Here is a 22434-nt window from a genome sequence, read left to right on the forward strand (position 1 = left end):
TGTTCCTCTCTCCTCTCTCTTTTAGGGCTCCTTTCCATCCACTCTGGAGTCCAACCGGTCTACTCGGCATCACGGTCTGGTGGAGCGAGTCCAGAGGGACCGCCGTTTCATCTCGCCGGTCCGACCATACCGCAACCGACAAGTATCCTTCAAGTTTAAATCTACAGGCTGTTAAAGGATGAGACTAAAGTTTAAGTTATGTTTTTATTTTTGCCAAGAAATCTCACAAAAAGACCCAAACAAACAACATGATAGTCTGTCTCTCAGGACTGACTGACTTCCTGTTTGTTGCCCACTGGTTCCTTCTGACACCTCACAAATATTATATCAGTAATTTCCTAAAACAGCTGCTCACTGTAGTTTTAGTGCGTTTGTCTGGGACTATTTCCAGCGGCGGATTAATCCACATTTGGTGCTCCAGTGAGTATTTGTGGCAGCAGGATGGTGTGTGGGATTGAGTCAAAATAATGTGTGTGTTCATGGCGATGAAGGAACAACAGTGTGGCTCATTGATGTGTTTTTATTGGAGCTCACAGAGGAAGAAGTTGTATCAGGCTGTGATGCACACAATGCATTCACTGTTGGTTTGAGTCTGTGTGTGAGTTTGTAGAGAAGAAGAAGAAAACTATTGAGTAGCATTAAACAGATCCTTTATTTAAGATCAATAAACTTTGATTGGAAATAGATTTCCACCTCAAACAACTGGAGCTTTAACAGCTCAACAGCTTGAGTGTAAGTTGTGCTTCAGTCTGTGAATTCCCCTGCTGGCGAACAATTCACTGCCGTCAAGCTTCATACAGAAACATTATGTGATCTCACGTGAGGTTTGCTTTATGTCATCTCGTCAGTTATCAGCTTTTAGGTCACGGCAGCAACACAGCTCGCTTTTATTCAAAAGATCCTCTGCAGGCTGAACATCAATCTTGACTTATTTCCTGTCTTAAAACAGTGAGGAGGCAGCAGCCCAGTCAGTGATGTTTATCACTGACTGGAAGGGTTTTCATGCATTTAAGGAACTGAAATTGAAAGTTGTTGTTTCTGTTGATTTCTTTTTCTTTAAGTTGTTTTTCAGTCAGTTTTCTGAAACTGTCGAATTATTACCGGTTAGTCAAAGACCTGTACACCTGCAGTTGTAGAGAACTTAGCTTTGATATCAACATTTTAGACGATAACCTGATGAAGGTCCTTGTACCAAAACATTGTTATTTAAACTCATTGCTGATTGCAAGTGAGATGCACAGTGTGCAGGAGTTTTGTCCTGATTTTGTTGGCCCTTGGTCTTTTCCTACGCACCTGTCGATCCACAGGTGTGCAAAAGTTTTACTCTGTGAAACTTAGCTTCCTTTAGATTTCAGAGAGTTTCATCTGCAATTTAGGAAGAATAAATTAGGGTCGTGATTACGTAAACGCAGCACATTTCCTCCATTTCAATATGAGCAGAAGTAGATTTTAAACCAGTTTGTTAATAGGAAACAGTAAATCATGAAAGTTTGTGGTCCAGTGTTTGATTTCTGATGTGTCAAACATGGTTGTTACATTCACTGATTACAGTAATTGTCGTTTATGTTGGAGCCCAACTGGTACTTTTTTTTGGGCTTGATGCCAGTATTAGGGAATAAAAAAATTCCGCTAACGATAAATTGGCTGATGTACACACATTTTTTTGCTCATCGCCCCTAGTCGGACGACGGATCCTACATTTTCTCCGTGCAGCAGCAGCGCCAGCAGCAGAGTAGCAGGAGTCGCATTTTATTAAGTGACAAGAGTAAGGAGAGTTGACTGACGAGATGATTGGAGGATTTGTTTTTCAAAGTGAAAAGCAAAAAAAAGCAAACTGATCCGCTGTCAACAAATATAGAAAATCACTGTTGTTTTGCTCCGTAGACGTGTTTTTGATGAACGACAGCGGTGAATGATGCTAGTCTCACTGAACGCATTGCATTTCCTGTGACTAGCCTACTTCATAATAAAAGTCAACTTGTGTTTCTTCAGCTAAATACTTTTGATGTGAAGCTGCAGCGATCAGTTTGCATTAATTGTAAATCAACACAGCGGTTACCGTGGTAACCCTAATGTAAATATATGTAATGGAGGCAGGAGTAAAATATCCTATTGTCTAAAATGACATCAGTGCGCTAAAATAATAAACTTCATGGAGAGTGTAATAATTAAAGATTACCTCAAGCTCCTTAATCTGCACTATGATCTCTAAAAAAAATGTAAATTATTAATATTGGTGCATATTGACAAACATAAACACAGACATCGATGTTTCTGTTACAGGCCAGTATCAGCCAATCGATATGTCGGTTGGGCTCTACTTTATTTACAGATACATTTTGAGTGTGCGCTTCTTTCTCTGCTGCCTAGAAATAAATGTTCCCAACATACTTTGAGGAAAGGCTGCCTGAAACAAAATTTGAGCTCTGCACACGAGGTGATATCAGTGTACTTTTCAGGGGTTGGGAGCAGTGTGTGATTGAACAACTCCAACAAACACAACCACAAAAACCACCATTTAACTGCTGCATCTGTATGGAGCGGGACAACTAATCCCTCAAAACGAAGAGCGGGGAACAACTGTTGGACAGCCCAACACATCCAGGTTTCATCAGTGTTCAGACATTCAGAGGGAGCTGAGTCCAAATCAAAAGATGGATAAATGATTACAATGCTGCAGCTGTGAAGCTGTTTGATGAGCTGGAAGCTTTTTAGTCCAGGTTTACTTCCTGTCAGCTGGTTTGTGCTGACGCAATTGAATTTTGTGGGTCAGCTGACATTGTGAGATGGGTCCTGCCTAATTATCAGATTTTTGTGGTCTTGGCATGAATTGGACCGCTGTGTAAAATCTAGCTGGAAGGCCATTCATAGTTTTAGTTTGACGCTTATCTGGCCTCCTCTGTGTCCAAATTAAAATAAGGAAAAAATAGAAACTGTCTCGTTTTCATTGCACGATAGAAAAAAATGGATAAACTATCTGTTTAAATAAAGAATGGTGGTTGGTGGCTCTTCCCTCCTCACCCTCACTATTCAAAGTGGATAGACCAGGATAAACCAGGATACAAAATGTTTCCCAGCTGGAAGTGGTGGGTGTCATAGTGCCTGGTATTGATTTTGTTGGACTGACCTGATGATGTTGTTGTTTTTTGTGCACTAAAAAGATTCAAGAAAATCTAAGTGTAAAAAAAATATATAAAACAGAAACTATCCTGTTTTAAACAACCATTATGGCCAATCGAGTATAGATTTAAGTTTATAAGGTGCCTTCAGGTGCACATAAATGACACCAAGAAGACTTGAATTGGAAATTAGATTTTAGCTCTATCGCCAAAATGCTGTGGAAACGCATGCAAGAACCCCGTCTAAAAAGCCTCACTAGATTTAAAAAAAAAAAATCTAATTATAAAGGGAGACCTACATATTTACAGGTTATAAGGTGCTGCCGTGGAAAAGGGGTTCAGGAGGCTCTGTGAGTGTGACTTACAGACATCAGTAGTCTTGATGCATGCATCTATGCAAAGTCAACATATAAAGGAAGTGAAAGCCTGAAATCATCCTTGTGCATCAAACACCCAGTCTGTTGAGTAGAAAGTGTGAATGTGTGGAGCTGAGTGTGAAACTGTGCAGTCAGTGCTGAAAACTGTTCTCGGTCAGGGTGGTTTCATTTTTTTCCTTTTTTATAAGTTTGTCATCTGATGGCCAGACGGAGAAGTTCTCGGATTTTTCACTAGAATTCAGTGAAGAAAGTGAAAATGTGTAAAAATAAAAAAATAGGAAGTTTGAATCATAATGAAAGTAATAGAAACAAAGTGCAAAAGATCATCTGTAGTTCGTGTTGTTTCCTTAACCAGTCGTCTCCTCAGGTGGACAGCTCGCCATATAACTCCGCCTATCTGTCCCCGCCTCCTGACCCCAGCTGGAGAAGGTACTGTTTCCCCCCTCCCTCCTTCCTGTCTGTCTGTCTGTCTGTCTGTCTGTCTGTCTCCATGGAGACGTGGCTGTCAGCGGAGATGGCTGTTTGTTATTTCTGAAGCATCTTGTCGAGTCTTTTCTGCTTCCACTGCTCTGAAATCTTTCTGAAGCTTTATCACACATCAGATGGTTCAGAAGGTGAAAGTGGCACAAAAGTAGAAACAGGGATTTATAAGTACAGGACAGAAGTGTGAAAAAACGATGACAGAAACATTTCAGTGGTATCTGCAGGTCCTCTTAAATATCAGGGGACTTGTAAAATGTCAAAAACAACAACAACAAAAAAAAACGTGTGTGCAGCCTTTAGTTCATCCCCCCTCCCCCTCCTGCTGAAGTGTCCTTGAGCAAACCATTGAACCCCCACCTCAGGGCTGCTCTCACTCTCTGACATCTGACTGAAAATTAGAATCACACGAGGTGAAGCTGAAGCTTCACAAAGGTTTTCATGGATCCGACTGAGGCTGCAGCTTCGGTTCATTTCCCTCTGCAGCACTAACACTAACCTCTAGACAACTAACAGGAAACAGAGTTGATTTTAGCCGGCGTCTCTCCAACTGAGTCGGTTTTGAAGAGCTCTCAGTTCTTTCTTTTTGCCTTTCCTTCTTCTGGGAATCTGCTTTTTTTTCTATTCTTTTTGGCTTTTTCTTCTGTTTTCTGCAGCTTTCCGGTCGTTTAATTTTGCCCGCCTGCCTGCGTTCTTTCTGGTTCTCTTCTAACAAGACAACAATTACCCTTCAGAGAGAGACTGGCCTCGGTCCACAGTCACAGAAGGTCCACTGCACATCACAGCACACACTGAAACACTCACACACACAACTGCGCATTAGACTGGCAAATGACCTCCAGCCCCGTCCTGAAGTCTGACAAGAAAAGACTGTTTAGGTTCAAACTCCTCCAGCGATTGGAGTCTTTCTAAACATGAAGTTTTCTTGTGAAACAGTCGTAGTTGTTCCAGACTGATCCCACCTGCGCTTTGTCTTCAGCCGCCTGAGAGGAGAAACTCAATTATTTGTCATGTTTTGGCTCGTTTAGGCTCAGACTGCCTACTTTCAGGAGACGCAGAGTTTGTAGACAAAAAGCCAGAAGGAGAGTGTTTATTCAACAGAAATCTGGTCACCGCTCGTCCTGCCAGGTTGGAGGTTTTGGTCAAAACAAAACTTGAGTCCAGTTCTTGTAGCTGCAGCTGAGCAGCCTGTGTTCTTCTTCTGTGGTGCTCATGCCAGCTAAAGGATAGAAGTCTGGAGTTATTCCATATTATTTTATAATACTTTATTTATATTCCAACTCACTGTTTAAACTTCTATTAAATTAATGGGACCTTGCAAAATCCTACAGCTTTACTCCAAATACTTTTTAAGTTATGAATTTCTGAAGTTTGGCCCTCCGAGCTAAATTTCAGCGTTTCAGTGATACTCTGTATGTTTATTCTGAACCTCACCAAGCGCTTATTTTTCACTGGATTGAGTTGAAATTTGTCCTGAACATCACAGAGACACTAAGTGAACTTGGCAACATGTAATCATTTAAATAGTTTACAGTAATCAAATTAATAACAGGAAGTCATTTTTTACCAGAACGAAGAATCTGTCATTTTCAAAATTTTCACTTTCACTATCAGTCTGATACCTGCTGAGTGTGTTTTTCATTGGGTTTCTGGAAATTTGCAAGTTAAAGCTTGTGATGGTTTGATTAGTTGCATCTCTCAACACTTTCTTACATTGACCAATACACCTGGTAAACGTGGAGGATGTGTTGAGCATTAACAGCAAATTAAAGAAGAATTAAAACGAATAAAGATTGATCAGATATCGTCATAAAACAAAGGGAATTATTACAAACAGCCTGTCAAATAAAAGGCTGAAGCTCTTTGTGGTGGGAGTCAACAAAGGTCCCACTATAGGGATTTACAGTAGAGCTAATTAAGATTATGTAGGCTTCTCAAACTGTTTTTACACATTGATTGGCTAAATGTGACCCGTGCAGGAGAAGTTATTTTCAGCTGTGTCACTGATCACAGCACAGTGAGACTTCTGTCCTTTTAATTACAGTAAAATCAGGTTCAATTCGTTCTGTGTTGTGGAGATCAGTTCTTCCATCTCTGCTACCATCACGCTCAAATAGGGTTGCAGCAGATTACCGTTTTTAAGATGTACATGCTCAATCTGTGGTATGAAAACTGATGGTTATTATGCCTTGTACATTTACTTATCTGCATTATTGAATTCTGCCATATAAGCGTTTTGTTTTCATTCCTTTATGGGTTATTTTAACTGAAAATATGAATAATAATGATATTTGTGTACAGTGATGCCACGATATTTTCTGAGATGGTTATCATGAGGTGAAAATCTCACTAGACTCCAGCGACAGCTGTGACTTCTGCACTGTGAAGAATTTTTTTTAGCTTTCTCTTTTATCTCGCAATTAACTGAATATCTTCGGGTTTTGGACCGTTGATCAGACAGAACACAACATTTGAAGACATCAAATTAGACTTTGTGGAACTTTTTGACTGTTTTTTATAGAATAAACAAAAATTGATTGGGGCGTTTTTGGACCATTTTACAGAAGTGGAAGAAGGCTGTTTGTGTTATATGCTTCATGTGTGGTTTGAATGAAAGAGACTGGATGGGTCTGAGAAAGGTCAATGTTCATGTGTAAAGAGTGAGCAGAATCTGTCTGCACCAACAAGCAACATTTCAGTCTTGTAAGCATTCACAGTGATGGACTTCTGACGAACATGACTCTAGTTTAACCAGCTGGAGGAATCATTGGCTGCTACAGGAAGATATATTTGTGTGTCATCAGCGTAGCAGTGGTACATTATGTTTTTTGAAAATGTGACCCAAGGGCAGGATATACGCAGAACAAGAGAGGACCCAGTACTGATCCCTGTTGAACACTGAATCATATTATAATAATACACTTGAGACCAATAAGATTGTTAGTTTTCTTTGGACAGTCATGATGTTGCATATTATCATAAACTAACACAAAGGAGGAGCAGATATCGATCGTCTTTCATCAGACACTCACACAAAGAAACTTTGTCTGCCGTGTTAGGCGACACGCCAGCCTCCCTCTGTCCTTCGCTCGCTGCCTCCATCTTCCTCTCTCCTTCGCTTGAGTTTGCTTTTCGAGCTCTTCTTTTTCCTAATTTTTTTCCCCCTCCTTTTTCGATGTTCTTGCTCGGTGGAGGAAAATAACTTTTTGTTCTTGTCGATCATGAAAAGGAATTGGTCCGGAAACTTCCCCGGGGATAAAAGCCAGTTGTTTCGTCTTCCCACCACTGCACTCAACAGGTGAATCGTCCTCATCCTCTTCTTCCTCTTCCTCCCTTTACTTCCTTCCTTTCTTCCTTCAGCTGGACATCTTCCAGCTCCTACCTCGAGAGTGGAAGCTGGTCTTTAAATACTGTGGGTGAAAATGCAAATGTGTCAAACTTTACTTTCTTTTTTTTTGCTGACCTGATTCTGAGTTTGAAGCTTTGTGGATTTTTAAACCATCACAAATCCTCTGACTTTTTCTCTTCCTTCCTTTTCTGTTTTTATCCTTCCATGTCTCTCCGTTTTACTTTCATCATTCTCAAGCTCTCTCCATTAGCCTCTGTTTGGTCCAGTCTCTTATCTGCATTACCTGAGCTGAGCAGGTGAAAAATGTGAATATAAGTTTGGAGCTGCAACAATTATTGATTAATCGATTATTCAATCCAAAGAAAATTAAATGCCAACTATTTTGTCAACTGATTTTCTTTGGTTTTAGCATTTTTTCAAGCAAAAATGTCAAACATTGTCCGGTTCCAGCTTCTTAAATGTGAAGATTTGCTGCTTTTCTTTAGTATTTATGACAGGAAACGAAGAGTCTTTCAGTTTTGGACTTTTGGTTGGACATAAGCAATTTGAAGACATCACTTTGGTCAATTATTTTGACATTTTACAGACTGATTGTTAGATTAGACAATAATAAATTGCTTCAGAGTGTCTTGACCTTAATCCAGTTGGTATTGTCAGTTGTGAGGTTGTGTTTTACGCCGATATCACACCGTGTTGGAGAATGAAGACTCACCTGACATTCAGCTTCTTCGACAGCTCTTTTCTCTCTCCCTACCTCCCATAACACTGTGTGTCTCTCACCCCTCAGGACCAACTCCGACTCGGCCCTCCACACCAGCGTAATGAACCCTCCCACAGGAGACCCCTTCACCACAGGAGGACACACCCTCACCCCCCAGAGCAGCAGACGCACCGGTGAGGCAGCTCTCCTAAACAACAACACTCACAGCTGAGTCACAATAAAACAAACAAGCAAGAGAAACAGTCCAGGAAATGAATCTTGAGTTGTGTAATTTTAACAGCTAGAAGGACTCGTTAGTCCCCACTGATGCCCAACTTCATCTTTAGTTTATAGAAATATGAAAAACGCCCAAACTTGCAGTGTGAGTTTATTCCAAAGAAGGGAAGTTTATGAGCAAAGATTTAACCTCAAAAATGTTTAGTTAATTCTAGGAACAGTGGAATAACCAGCATGAGGAGAGCATAAAGGATGTATAATGGAGTATATAATATAATAAGACGTAATGTGATCTAGTTTCTTTGATCCATTCAGTGATTTGGATGCTGTGTTTTGGACTGAATGAAAACTGTATGTCGTCATACACAGACCACATAAAAGTGCATCACAGTCAATTAATTAATTCCGGTCAATTGAAATGGGCAGATTTGGTAACATCCTGCAGCTCAGAGGAAATAAAGGGATTAAAAATGATTCCCTAATTCTTGACTGTATGGCTCTGAGGAATTGTGCGATTAATGAGAGTACTTTGTCTTGACACTTGGTCTTAATATGTTGTCTGGCTGGACCAATGAGCATCATCCAACATTTCCAGTTTTAAAAGCTGGAAGGAGTAATCAGCCTTTGAATAAAGAGAAATGTGTGTCTCGTCAGTGTGAAAATGAGGACTTAAAGCCATTTCCCAACTCTTCTGTCTCTGTTACGAGAGTTTCCATCTGATAAAGTTCAGGATGGACAGGCACAGCCAGAACAAGTCTCCCCTCCGTTTTCTGGGTCAGCAGGGCAACAGGTGACGAGTCCTGCTTGATCTAATATGTGATTGATTGCCTGAAAAAGAGCGACTGTTTTTTAAATAAAGATCGATTCGAACAGACCCAGCCCTAATTTCTTAAAATTTAGAAACTAAATTTGGTGGATAGTTTAAGAGAAATGTCGCAACCTTTCCAGAACAGCTGCCGTGTTTTTGTAGTTTGAAAATCAGAAGCAAAGACCAATAAAAAGCCAGCATGTGCCTCGTTCATCCAATCGGATGAAGGAACGGCTCATCTGCCTCGAGCTGACTCATATGTGACCTTGTTAAACCACAATGAGGTGAAGTGAACATGGTCTCTGTCAGGCGAGGGCCCCTCAGTGATCCGTTTTTTTTTTCTCTTGCTTTTGGATGTGATGTGGTGACCTGTTCATTGTTAAACTGACTTTTCTGGCCGGACTGACCGGCTCAAACGTTTCCTCAGGATAAAGATCTCAGTCTAAACAGGTTTTCCTCTGGCTGCCAGCAGAATCAGGATGTTCTGAATATAAACTGAAGCCAACTCAGACAAACCTGTTGTGTCTGACTCTGACTCTGACTCTGACTCTGTCTCTGTCTGTGTGATCCTGCAGGTCAGAGTGATGGAGAGGGCAGAAGAAGTGAGTTATAAACAAACAAACACTTTCACACACACACACACACACAAACACAAACATCTGTGTCAGGGCAGTTTCACTTTGTCACATTGTCAGAACTGAAGCTCAACAGAATCACCTGAACATTTTTGGTGATATCTTTTTTTAACCTTTTGAGTTTTTAAAGAACATGTTGGGGATAAATTGAACATCTTGAGCTTCTGAAATTATGTTCAGAAATAACAGCCCTCTGGTTGTCTCACCCTTCATAAACCTGTGAGCAACCTCTGCCTGAGATATTCAAGTTTGTGATGTGTAGAAAGATTTTTAATGTTGTAGAGAAAATGTAAATAAATAAAATAATTAATAAAATGTGTGCACAAAGTATACATCAGTGCTCAGAGGGTGCAACAGTCCACACATCCTCTCCTCCAGTAGAAGTTCAGATACTTGTGTAAAAACAGACTCTGGTAAAAGTAGAAGTACTGACTCAGCTTCTTTACTCCAGTAAAAGTAATAGAGTACATGCTCTGATATGTGATCAGAGTAAAAAGTCTCCCTCTGAAGGACATTTGTGGTCAAAGCTAACTGAAGCTCACGTCATATTAATATAATTCAAAGACTATTAAAGTTAAAGGTAGAATCAGTAGGATTTGTTCCAGCTGTTCCTGAACGCACCACAAAGATAGTTGATTGTTGAGTCTCATTCCCAGGACGTCAAATAGCCACATGTTGGGTTGGTAAAGCATCCCGAGCAGCAACAAAGTGAGAAAAACGTCTTTGCGTCGTCTAGCTGCGTCTGCCGTGCGTGATGTGCTCTGATAGGTCGACATCAGTCTCGTGATGTTGGGAAGGCGGCGTGCGATGACGCCAAATAACAATAATCCATAATTCACCTCAGATGCATCAAACTAAAGTAAAAGCAGAAAACGTCCTACGTTGTGTGTGACATTGAAGTTAAACATGCGCGCACACACACACACACACTGAGGTTAACAGCAATATGAATATGTGCGCTACATTTTATTTGGCGTACAACAAAGGTCCCTGGAGCTCATTTCACCAAACTTGCAACTTGCAAACCTTTGATCTGCAACATGAGACCATTTCCCCTCTTGCTCATTTTGACACTTTTTACAAATCAACACAACCCAAGTGAACCCACTCATCACCTTTTCTAGAATTTGGGGAACTATAATTTGTGTAAAAACACGTGACTGTACCTTTTATTTGTATGTGTGTAAAAGTGAAGCTGTCAAATCGTTTTTGTGAAACAGAATCATGCGCTGCTGAGACGTTTGATCTGAGTAGATGTTGTACATCGTTACCACTGCGACTAACACGACCCCTCAAACATTTAGAATGATTTCTGAATATTATTATTATTTTACAAGCTCTAAAACGGTGTGAAACATATTTGAGCTTATATGTATGTGACGTAACACAGAGTAACTTGACTTGTTTTGTCCCTCAGTGTTTCCGTACCCTGTTCCCCCGATTGAAGAGAACGTGTTGGATGAAGGGAAACTGCTCAAACCCTGGGACACCAAGAAGGTAAAGAAGACATGAAACAAATATGTCATTCTTGTTGTATTTTCCTGTTTTATTATTCCTCAGCAAAGTTTTATTTTATTTCTTTAATTGTGTTTTTACATCAGTTCTTCAGACACGATATTACTTCTTTTTTACTCACTGCCAATTTTACTTTCAGCGTCACTGCCAACACTGCTTTTTTTGTTTACCCTTGTGCTTAGCTCATTTCTATTTTTATTGTATTATGCACTGGTTTTACATTTAACTCCTTAAACACATGATATTTTGTATATTTCACTACTATTTAATACTCTTTATTTTCTTAAACTGGGTCCAGTGTGTGACCCTGACCCGGGGAAACCACTCGTTGTGAATGGTTCAGGTTTCAGAAAGCATTTTTAAACAGCTACTGCTGAACAGTTTTCCATAAGTCATTTCATTTTTTTAAGCAGGTGTTAAAACTTTAGTTCAACCTTCTACCCTAAAAATGAAAAAATCTAAATATAATACCTGTGTATGTTCATCAAATGTTATCTTTTACCTTCATTTCTAAATTCACTATCTTCTAAAACTAAAAGAGAGTAACGGGACTTCTGTCATTTAGAAAACCACATTTCAGCTGTATTCTTCACACTGATGTTTGTTTGAACAAACTCATGTAGATTTTTTCATATTTTCTTTTTTCTCTCTCTCCAGTTGCCTCTGTTGTCGTCCCGACCCAAGTCCTGTGAAGTCCCCGGTATCAAGTGAGTCTTATGCCACTAAAAACACACACACATCTCACACACACATACTGCATCATGTCGTAACCACCTTTGGACATTTCTGTGGTCTGGCCTGAAATTTGATTCCAGAGTCGTGTCAAAGACGGTCTTCTTTTACTTTTAATGCCCTTCAGGCTGTAATCGGTTCCCCTGTTCCTTCTGTTGCTTTTGTGTTCCCCTTCTTTAACTCGAAAGCCACCAGAAAACCAAACAGCGTCAAATATCAGATGTTCCCTTCAGCCGTTAACCGAAAACAATCCGAGTACAGAGAATACTTTGAGGCACAAAGTGAAACAGAAGTTTAATTATGAAGACAAAAGTGTTTTTGGAGCGCCGCTGTCAGATATTAATGTTTAGAGCAATGAATCCTGTTTGACTGCCCTCTGATATTGATGCTGAAACTAAATGTATCCGACCCTCCTCTGTTTTCTCAGTATCTTTACGTCCCCGGAGCAGCCGTCCACGCCGGCTCACGGCGTCCCATCGGCCCTCAACACCGGCGGCTCGCTGCCCGACCTCTCAAGTCTCCACTTCCCCTCCCCACTGCCCACACCGCTCGACCAGGATGAGCCAGGCTACCCAGGATCCTCCTCTCTGAGCGGGGGCAGCAGCACGGGGAACCTGGCCTCCACCCTCACTCAGCTGGGAATCAACGCCGCCAATGCACAGGGAGGCAACGGCAGCTTCCACCACACACAAGGTACGTACAGGCTGCAGCAGATAAAAGGAACATTTTTGATGTCCAAGGCTGCTTTAATTAATAATTTTTTGTTTTTGTGAAAACCAGATTCTTACTTCTTCTCTGAGTAACTGGTCTTACAGGACAGTTCTGGTTTATTACTACTCGTATCTGGTCTTTAACAATAATGCTCTCAAAAAGGTCTCATCTTGGTAAAACTTGATAAATGATGAAACAAAACTACAAAAATAAGCTGTAATGAGCCAGGGTTATCCTTGAAGTTCATGTAGATCCTGCTGAAGCGTCCTTTGGCAAGACACCGAGCCGGCCGCCTGCTCAGTTGACTTAAATCTTTCTGGATCAAAGTCTCAGCTGAGTGACTCATGTGAAGGTTAGCAGAGGAAGTCTGTGGGTGACATCGACTGAGATGAAACGAAGGGGGATGTACGACGGGGCAGCGCTCTAAATTTAGAGCCTCAGAGAGAGAAAGGGAGTCGGAAAATGTGTTTTACCGTTTGCGAGGTGACTGTAACGACCACAGACAGGAAACTGCTGTCAGCTCGATGTCGGGCTGCAGCCTCTCCAAACCTGAGTCTGGATCATCATGTCGTCTTCACGGGTTTGTTAGACCAGAGACAAACATGCTGTCACCTTTTCACAGTTCTGAGTAATGTGTGAATTCAGTTTAAATTTTCAGTTTTGGTTTTACAAACACTTTTATCAACAGCCACACAGCCACAGAAGTTAACGGGTGGTCTAACATGACAAAACTAAAACCTTACCATGAGTCCATGAGTTTAGCGCTCTGGTCTGGAGCAATTCTTGGCCATGTTGACGTGAAGTCAGCCGTGGATATTAATGATCTCGAGAGGAGAAAATTGTCTCGTTTATGTTGCCTTTCTAACTTTTCATGTATGGTAGAATTTACACTTTGACATAGAGCTGAACGATGTGGAAAAACACGGGAATGGTGAGTTTTGCTTTTCATTTTCACTGAGAAAAATGTAAAAATGATGATGAAATGATGCAGCTCCTGCAAGTTGAATATTGCACTCGGCTGTTCAGTCAGACTTTTAGTGATCCTCTTGCATCATCACAGTCTTACCCAAAATTCACCCCAGATGTGAGCAGCACCGACGCTGTCCTCATGACTTTGGTGATACCCTGACAAACTTTGTTCAGGTATACACAGTGTTTCCATGGTTATTTATTGATTCAGTCATTTAATTTTCCCCTGCCCACGACAGCGCTATATGTGAGAAATAAGGAGGATCATAGTCAAAATGGCAACACAATCAATCACTATAGATACAGTTAATAAATGCATCCCTAAGCGCAGAAGATGTAGACCTGTTTTCAGTGTTTTTAATGTACAGAATCAAGTCATTGTCTCACATTTTTGTATTAAAACATAAGGAGTCGATCTTCAGTTTGTTCCAAGTGTTGCTAATGACACAGATACAATCGACATGAAGTTGTTTGGTCCTGTGTCTCGTTCCTGGTTAGAGTCCTGAACCAGGTCAGAAAGTAGCAATGAAATGCAGATTGTGGATGAACCTGACCTACTGAGTGTTTATAAAAAGACGTAGTGGAGGGAGGAAGGGGGGAGAGGGGTAACATAAGGTAAGGCAGCTTGCAAAAAGAGGTGAAGTGAGTGAACGTGGGAGTGTGTGTTTGGGGACAGAGCTGATGTTTACACCTGCAGAGATCACCTGGGAGGAGCTGATTCCCTCAACAGATGGGATATTTTAAACTGAAGACACAGAAAGAAAAGACTCCTGTAGAGCTCTTCACTCAGTGAATCCATGTGAAGAGTTTTGTTCCATGATAATGTACTTTATTTGTGTGTGTGTTTTTTTTTTTAATGATATGGCTGTATTTGCTTTTCTCCAGGGATACAGTATTTTACAGTGTAGTCACGGTAATTGCAGTGTAGCATGATTAAAGGTGGCTAATGGATGACTTTAGTGAACCTGTTATTGTTGAACAGGTGATTTTGTCACTGAGCTGCCTCTGGAGAACAAATCACAGGTTTATTTTTACATTAAAATGAATCGTGGACAATTGTCGTGACTATGAAGGTGACTGGAGGTCGTTCTGCAGGGAAATCAGGTTGATCTGGTCGCTCACCTGATTATTTAGCTGTTTTAACTTTACGGTTACATTTGGTTGAGATGTGCAGCATCATATTTCCAGTGTTGTAAAAAGTTCCCAAAAGTCACACTTGAGTAAAAGTAACAATATCATGTTAACATGTTACTTTTGTAAAAGTGAAAGTCATCTATACCGATTGTACTTAAGTGTTAAAGAATCTGATATTAAATGTACTTAAGTATCAGAGGAGCAAATAAAAGGAAATTATGAGTATATTTACATGTATGTATATATTGTATACTCTGGCACTATTGACCTGACTGATTATCAGATCAAATATTCAGCATTTCTTTTCAATTGCTGATAGAATAAATCAATGTAAAAATGTGTGACTATGGCTCTGATGCAGCATGTAATCTGCAAAATTAACCAGAGCTAAAGTTACTAAATAAATGTACTGGGGTTAAAAGTACAATATTTACCTCCAAAAAGTAGCAGAAAATGAAAATACTCAAAGCAAAATAGAAGTACCTCAAAATTGTACCGGAGCTCTTGAGTAAATGTACTTTTGATTAAATGTACTCATCACTGATTATTTTATGATGTCTCTTCATTCTCCAAGAAACGACAGCATGATTTAAGAAACTTAATAGAAATAATTCTTGTTTTATTTTAGTGTGACGCTGTTGTCGTTTCCCTGCTCTGGATCTCTTGACCCTTGAGACCTTCCTGTCACGGGTCTCTGTGGATGTTTCGAGTACGTTTGTGTTCATAGTGTTGTGTTTCGCCTCCTCAGGTCTCCTGGCGTCTCTACAGAGCACGCTCAGTAACCCCTCCCTGCAGTCATCACTAAGCAACCCCAACATCCAGTCATCGCTCAGCAGCCACTCCTTCTCCAACTCCTTGAGCTCCGCCTCCCTGCACTCGTCGCTCAGCAACCCCTCGCTGCAGTCGTCCCTCAGCTCCTCCCCCTCCCTGCCGTCCTCCCTCAGCAGCCAATCGCTGCACTCCTCCCTCAGTAACTCCTCCCTCCAGTCGGTGTCCAGCAGTAACCCCAGCTACAGCAGCGGAGTGGGCGGCTCCAGCTCCTGCTCCTCCTCCTACTCGCCGCTGCTCAGCGGGCAGGGCCAGCCGTCGCTCAGCACGTCGCCGCGGAGACGAGCTCAGCTCTCCCCGCTCATCCTGCCCATGGGAGGGGAGTCACGGAGGCATCACTCCAAACAGTTCTCCCCCACCATCTCCCCCACCCTGTCCTCCATCACACAGGTAACAGCTACACCTCTTCACACACCAAATACTGAAATCTGATACGTGACCAAATACGTTAATACTTATAATGTCCATGTCCGTGTCTATGTCCACGTATGTCTCACACACATGTGATGAACATGTATCATAAACCACATCAAACTGCATCCAGAAGACATTAAAACTTATTTCTAGTTGCTGTCTAGTGCTAAAACAACATTATTATATATCTGAGAAATGTCTCTAACATCCCACCTCACCCTACCTCCCCACAGGGCGTCCCTCTGGACACCAGCAAACTGCCTCTGGACCAGAGGCTTCCTCCGTATCCACTCAGCCAGTCCCACCAGCACCAGCCAGGCTCCCACCAGCCTCTCCCCGGTCTGCAGGGCTCCCAGCCCGGCCAGCAGCCTTCTCAGATGGGCCAGCACCACCACCAACAGCTGCACCGCCTCCAGCAGCCGCGGCCGAACACTCAGCAGCAGCAGCAGCAGCAGCAGCAGCAGCAGCAGCAGCAGCAGCAGCAGTCCATGCAGCAGCAGCAGCAGCAGTCCATGCAGCAGCAGCAGCAGCAGTCCATGCAGCAGCAGCAGCAGCAGTCCATGCAGCAGCAGCAGCAGCAGTCCATGCAGCAGTCGCAGTCCATGCAGCAGCTCCACCTGCAGAACCTCCGCAACACACACAACCAGCACATGCAGCACTTTGGAACGGTAGGCCGCTGGGTCAAATTGGAGGAGATGAGATTGTCCAGATTAGTAGATTACACGGATTAGATAAAGACAACATACAATACGAACACTCACCTGTGCGGTTCAGATTACACGGTGATGATGGTGTGTTTCTGTGCAGCAGCAGAGGTCGATGGGGCAGCAGGTGAACACGGCGAACGCACAGCAGCTGATAAAGAACGAGAGGCCGATGGATCACTGCGTCCAGAGCTCCACGTCCTCTCAGTGTCACGTCAAACAGGAAGCAGAGCAGCAGCTGCCTCAGCTCCAACAGATCAGCCACAACCTGGCCACCGACATCTACAACGTGAGTAACTCAAACACTGTCAGAAACATCCCAGCTGCACTGAAACAATGGCAACCTCTCAAGTCCTGCTAGTGTCCCCTACAGGCTGTAGTGTGTATTACAGCCACAGCATGACGGTGTCTGTCCAACAGTGACAGACGACATACTGATGATTTATTTATTCTTTGACTTATTAGATTATTAGATTTTGATATTTTAAGTGATGTAAGTTTGGACCTGATAGAGACGTTGTAGGAAAGATCAAGATGATTCGTCCTCGGCTGCAACATGAATATCCACAGCAAACGGAGGGATGGAGAGAATGATCCCTGGCTCTTTCTGAGGTTTCTTCCATCTTTTCCTCGTGAGGAGGACGACTGTAAGGCCCCCGGAGGAAATGTTGTTTGTGATTCAGCGCTATAAGATAAAAATTGACTTTAAATTTCAGAGCCAGCTGGTAGTTATTGCTTGAGGTACATTGTCATGATGGATGGATTTGTGGCTGAAAACACTGTGGTTTTGAACAACCAGTGTCCCGTGAGGAGCTACTGCTATAGCATCAGTTCTTCTTCTTCTTCTCCTAATAGTTGTCTTCCTCCTCTCGTCCCTCTTCTATGTTCTTCTTCTCCTGCTCCTAGTCTTCTTCTTCTTCTTCTTCTTCTTCTACTACTCCTTCTTCTTCTCCTCCTCTCCTCTCCTCTCCTCTCCTCTCCTCTCCTCTCCTCTCCTCTCCTCTCCTCTCCTCTCCTCTCCTCTCCTCTCCTCTCCTCTCCTCTCCTCCTTTTTCTCCATCTTCTTCTCCTCCTGTCCTCTCCTCCTTCTTCTTCATGTTCTTCTTTTTCTCCTCCTCCACCTCCACCACCTCCACCACCACCCTCTTCTTCTTCTCCTGCTCCTTCTCCTTTTTTTTGAGCGTCACAACCCCTCAGTCCAGTAAAATTTGGAAAGTCTAGAAGAGCTGAAGGATGAAATCATTTTATGTACTTAGAGCCGTCCACCTGAGATCGGACCACTCAGGATGGGTGTTGACAGCAGGTCTGAACAGGATCATTTCCAAAAGTGTTTATGATGTGGTAGATGTCACACACACGTTTAGACCAGTACTTACACCATCATGTCTTTGAAGGTACCACTTAGTCGCATGACTACGTTCTCTTTGGCTAAATTTCACAGCTGCCATCAAAATAACAACAAAATAAAATGTTTTCATTCATATTTAAGATTACAGAAGAACTACAATGAATAACAGGAACAGAGATGAGAGTTAGCTGGTGTCTGACCTCATCTCTCAGGACCAGAGGTATCATGTTCCCTGTGTGATGTAATGCTGAGGTGAGATAAAGGAGGAAAAGCACCTGATGCTATTTCTGGATGTTTGCTGAGTAAAAGTCATTGTGACAGAGAGACAGTGACACCAGGAGGCATCCTGGGTCCAATGTAGCCTCCTCTGGGATTTATCTGATTACACACTTTTAAACACAGAGATTAGACTGATTGCTTCCAGAACATGTCGTCTTCAGACCGTAGTGGGAAGAAAATGTCAAAAATACACATTCAGGTTTTTATTTTAGTTCAGATTTCTGTTCTGGACATTAACGCAAAAGAGTGCATATTTAATTAGATGACCTCATTTGCATATTTTAACATAAAAAAATAAAAACACCAGACTTTCCAGTTTTATTCCTCTCTATATCTTCCTCTTCCTCTGCTCCTTTTCCATTTCATTCTTCGTCTTCTTCCTTGGAGCTGGGTTTCACAAGTTTGCATTTCCAGGCCTCAAAAGTGCCGTTGTCGTGTGGATGAAAAGCCAAAACGCAACGAAAGTTTACTGTTTTATACAAAAAACATCATTGTGTAAACAGCCTAAGCTAGCTGTATGTGGTAGAAGACTTTAGCTGGCTTTTGGGGTCTTGATCATCTTGTGGACATTTAACTTACAGCTGGTGGTTGCTTAGTAACTTCACCTTACCTTACTGTGGTCTGTAGATGTTCACTGAACCATATTACACAATCCTGGTGAAGTTAAAGTTTCACAGCGCTGTGCTCGGTACTGAAGACACAATCCCAAAAACTTAAGCTCACTGTGTTGTTGTGCCTGCGAGCCTGCGCTGTATGTGCACTGCAGGCGTAGTCAGTGAAACAGTCCGCATATGTTACGTGTTCACCTGCAGACTATGAATTTAATAATTTAAAGGATAACAGAACAGAGAAAATACAAATTAAAACCAAAGGACAGAAAGAAAAAATTATTTTTCAGTGTCATGATGAGTAACGAAGACTTATTTTAATGTTTTTCCAGGATGCCTTGTTCAGCTCTCTACTGGACGACCCCTATCTGAGCCTGCAGCTCACAGGCAAATCCAACCAGCAGGTAACAGAGCACTCTCACATGACACATGTCATCATAAACTGTAAATAACACTGGCTGAAGGGGGTGTGATGTCACCCGCCGGTGTCTCAGCTCACCATTTCAAACCCAGCAGGTTGTGTTTACTGCCAACAGGACTGAACCGACAATATCACGATCATTTTCTCTTCTTTTGTAGTTTTAAAAAGTCTTTTTTTCCTCATGTGTCTCCGCCCTCGTTTCCTGTCATCTCTCCACTTTCTGCTCACACATAAACACACAAAGAAAACTACTTTTAAAGGGACAGTTCACCCAAACACATAAATTTGAAAAGCTCAACAGCGATGACTCTTTCCAAAAATCATGACCCGGTAACTCAAGATAATCCACAGATTGTTGTGAGCAACGACCATATCACCACGCAGAAGGAAGCGTGCATCGACTCGTGATCGTGAGAGTGCGGGACGTTAACATGGATGTAAACATTAATGCCGTCCATCCTCCTCGGCTGAGCTGTGACGTTGGCCATCTTAGTTATAAGTCAACTATTAAATTAATCACCAACTACATAGATGATTGATAATCAGTTTGAGTCATTATTTTTAAGAAAGAAAAGTCAGAATTATCTGATTGCAGCTGTTTAGATGTGAATATTTTCTGGTTTCTTTCCTCCTCTGTGACAGTAAACTGAATATCTTTGGGTTGTGGACAAAACCAGACATGTGATCGACATTTTTCACCCTTTTCTAACACTTTACAGACCAAACAAGTAATAGATTAATGGAGATAATAATCAACATATTATCAAAAATAAAAAAAAATAAACGTTAAGTCTGATTAGATACAACATCAACACCAACATTGGTGGAACTGCCCTTTAAAAACTTGACCTGAAAGGACGATAAAGCTCGAGCCTGAGGGGCGACTGTACAAACGCTTCAGAGGGGAAAAGCTGCAGATTTGTGACGTCAGAGTTTCTCCACACATTCAAACATTCACATCTGTGTTCAGTAACACGTCACTGATTAAAAATGCAGCCACTCCAGACGTGACTGCAGGCGAGTGCATCAGCGCGTTCTTCTCATCGTCATCTTGGACTTAAGGAAACATTTTAATCGATTCATCTAGGAAATAATCAACAGAATAACTGACAGTGAAATAATCGTTACTGACAACTGTCATTTACATTTTCATATTCTTCAAGAAGATAACCTATGTGGTGTCAAGTGTTATAAAATCCACTGGGAGAATCGCTCAACCTGCTTTATATTTTGATAATTGAAATCATAAATGAAAAATGTAAAATTAGAATTTAAATCAATAAACCCCAATCGGATCAAATCAGGCTCGCCTCTCAAGAAAACATCGACTGTAGAACAAAAACTCCTGGATGAAGTTTCTTCTCTCATACTTTTGTCTGAGCACGGCAGGAGAAGCAGCTCTGACTGTTTGAAACTCAGACGTGATGCCGGTCAAAGCTACAAAACCTTTAAAACTCACAGATTTCTCACTGTTTACTTACAACAATGCTTCACCAGACACGCTGACTCGGATGTAGAAGGACTTCGAGGAGACCGTGAGCCTTTCTGTCGGCCCTATCAAAAGTTCTGGCATCAGACGACTCAGAGAGCGAGTCTGGGCTCAACAGGAGCTCTAATGGCTCCTTGTAGAGTTTGAGGTGGCTCAGTCAGGGTTTATTTTGGTTTAGCTGAGTTATTTGGACAGTTATTTCTATTTCATCCCAGATCCCAGATACAGATCTGCACAGCTCAATATTAGAGCCTTTGTCTTCTTCGCCCTGTCTTATGAATTTGTTTTCCTGAATCTCAAATAAGCCCGAGGACGTCGCAGAATTTGAGCACAAATCCCCAAAATGAACCACTTGTTTTTTTCACCACGTGCAGTTCAACTTGTGTGTATTTTGTGTCACTGATGATGAAATAAATCCAACCCAATAGTTTTCCAGACATTTAACGCTTCTGTGTCTAAAGTACTAAAGTCTGCAGCTGTCTGAACACACTGTTTACACTGATTTCACCATTTACACTCAATTTATGAAAGAAGAAACATTTTATTGATGCTAAACATGTCACATTTTACAAAGACACTAAACAGTAACCAGTGTAGCATTGCAAGAACTTTTGTAGTAAATGATATTTGGTTAAAAGCATCAGTATTGTACCATGTGTGTATTTCCTAACTTAAATTTGCGTCTGTTCTCTTCTGCTTCAGTTCACAGCGGACAGCCAGGGGGACTGTCTGTCTCTGAACCACAGCGGTCTGAGCTGCAGCAGCACCGACAAGAACCAGTTCCCCTGCAACACCCAGGGGCCCCTGGACATGCAGGACCCCGGGGACCAGCAGCTCCTCAACAACCAGAACCAGAACTACAGCGGCGGGGACGGACGACACAACGTGCCCAACATCATCCTCACCGGTGGGTATCAGCTGGAGTTTAATGTGACGATACTGTAGCTGAGCTCTTCATCATGGCCTCTACATTAACAATATAAGTCAATGTCAACAATGTGTTTAAAAAAGGATGTAAGCAGGTAACATGACGCCATTAAAAACACAGGACGAAAACTTCTGATCATCTGTATCTTTCATAAGAACTGAAAGAGGACGTGATTTCATTGGTTCCTTTAAATGTTCCTGAGAATTGAACTGGATGTTTGTGGAAGTGAAGACCGGACGACTCTGCAGTTCAACAGAAGTGGATCTGTGAATTCTTTAGAAAATAACATTCGCAATAATTCAACAGAGTTCCTCTTTTGAACTTTTAAATAAAAGTACAGGTTTATACAGATCATACAGCGTAATGAGCTGATGTCACTAGAGCACCAAATGTGGATTAATCTGCTGATGAAAACAGTCCCCAACAGATGCACTGTTTCCTCCTGTTTGTTTGATGAAAACTACATGAAACAAAACATGAAAGTTTATATTTTTAAAGATGTACGTCTGGACTCACATGTAGTTGGCTTGTGTCTGCACATGAGATCCAAATGAGGTTTAGATTTGATCAATAAATCAATAAAAGCTAGACACACATCGTTTTCTTCTGGAGCTGATGATGGACCAGCTGTTATCGGCACTGCCTCCCC

General features: G+C 41.8%; 1 protein-coding gene across 2 annotated transcripts in view; it reads left to right on the forward strand.

Moving 5' to 3' along the window:
- LOC141011822 (CREB-regulated transcription coactivator 2) overlaps positions 1–22434 on the forward strand; it is a 43026-nt gene that overhangs the window by 12110 nt on the left and 8482 nt on the right. Inside the window, exons 3-15 of one of the 2 annotated variants that reach the window (XM_073485122.1) lie at positions 26–142; positions 3864–3925; positions 7206–7274; positions 8113–8219; positions 9646–9672; positions 11123–11202; positions 11878–11927; positions 12380–12645; positions 15515–15984; positions 16242–16676; positions 16816–17001; positions 19280–19351; positions 21560–21764. In XM_073485122.1, the coding sequence (XP_073341223.1) occupies positions 26–142; positions 3864–3925; positions 7206–7274; positions 8113–8219; positions 9646–9672; positions 11123–11202; positions 11878–11927; positions 12380–12645; positions 15515–15984; positions 16242–16676; positions 16816–17001; positions 19280–19351; positions 21560–21764 (2146 nt within the window). The remainder of the gene's footprint in view (positions 1–25; positions 143–3863; positions 3926–7205; positions 7275–8112; positions 8220–9645; positions 9673–11122; positions 11203–11877; positions 11928–12379; positions 12646–15514; positions 15985–16241; positions 16677–16815; positions 17002–19279; positions 19352–21559; positions 21765–22434) is intronic. The other variant, XM_073485123.1, reaches the window with a different exon arrangement.

Source organism: Pagrus major, chromosome 17 (assembly GCF_040436345.1).
Source record: "Pagrus major chromosome 17, Pma_NU_1.0".
Lineage (NCBI taxonomy): Eukaryota > Metazoa > Chordata > Actinopteri > Spariformes > Sparidae > Pagrus > Pagrus major.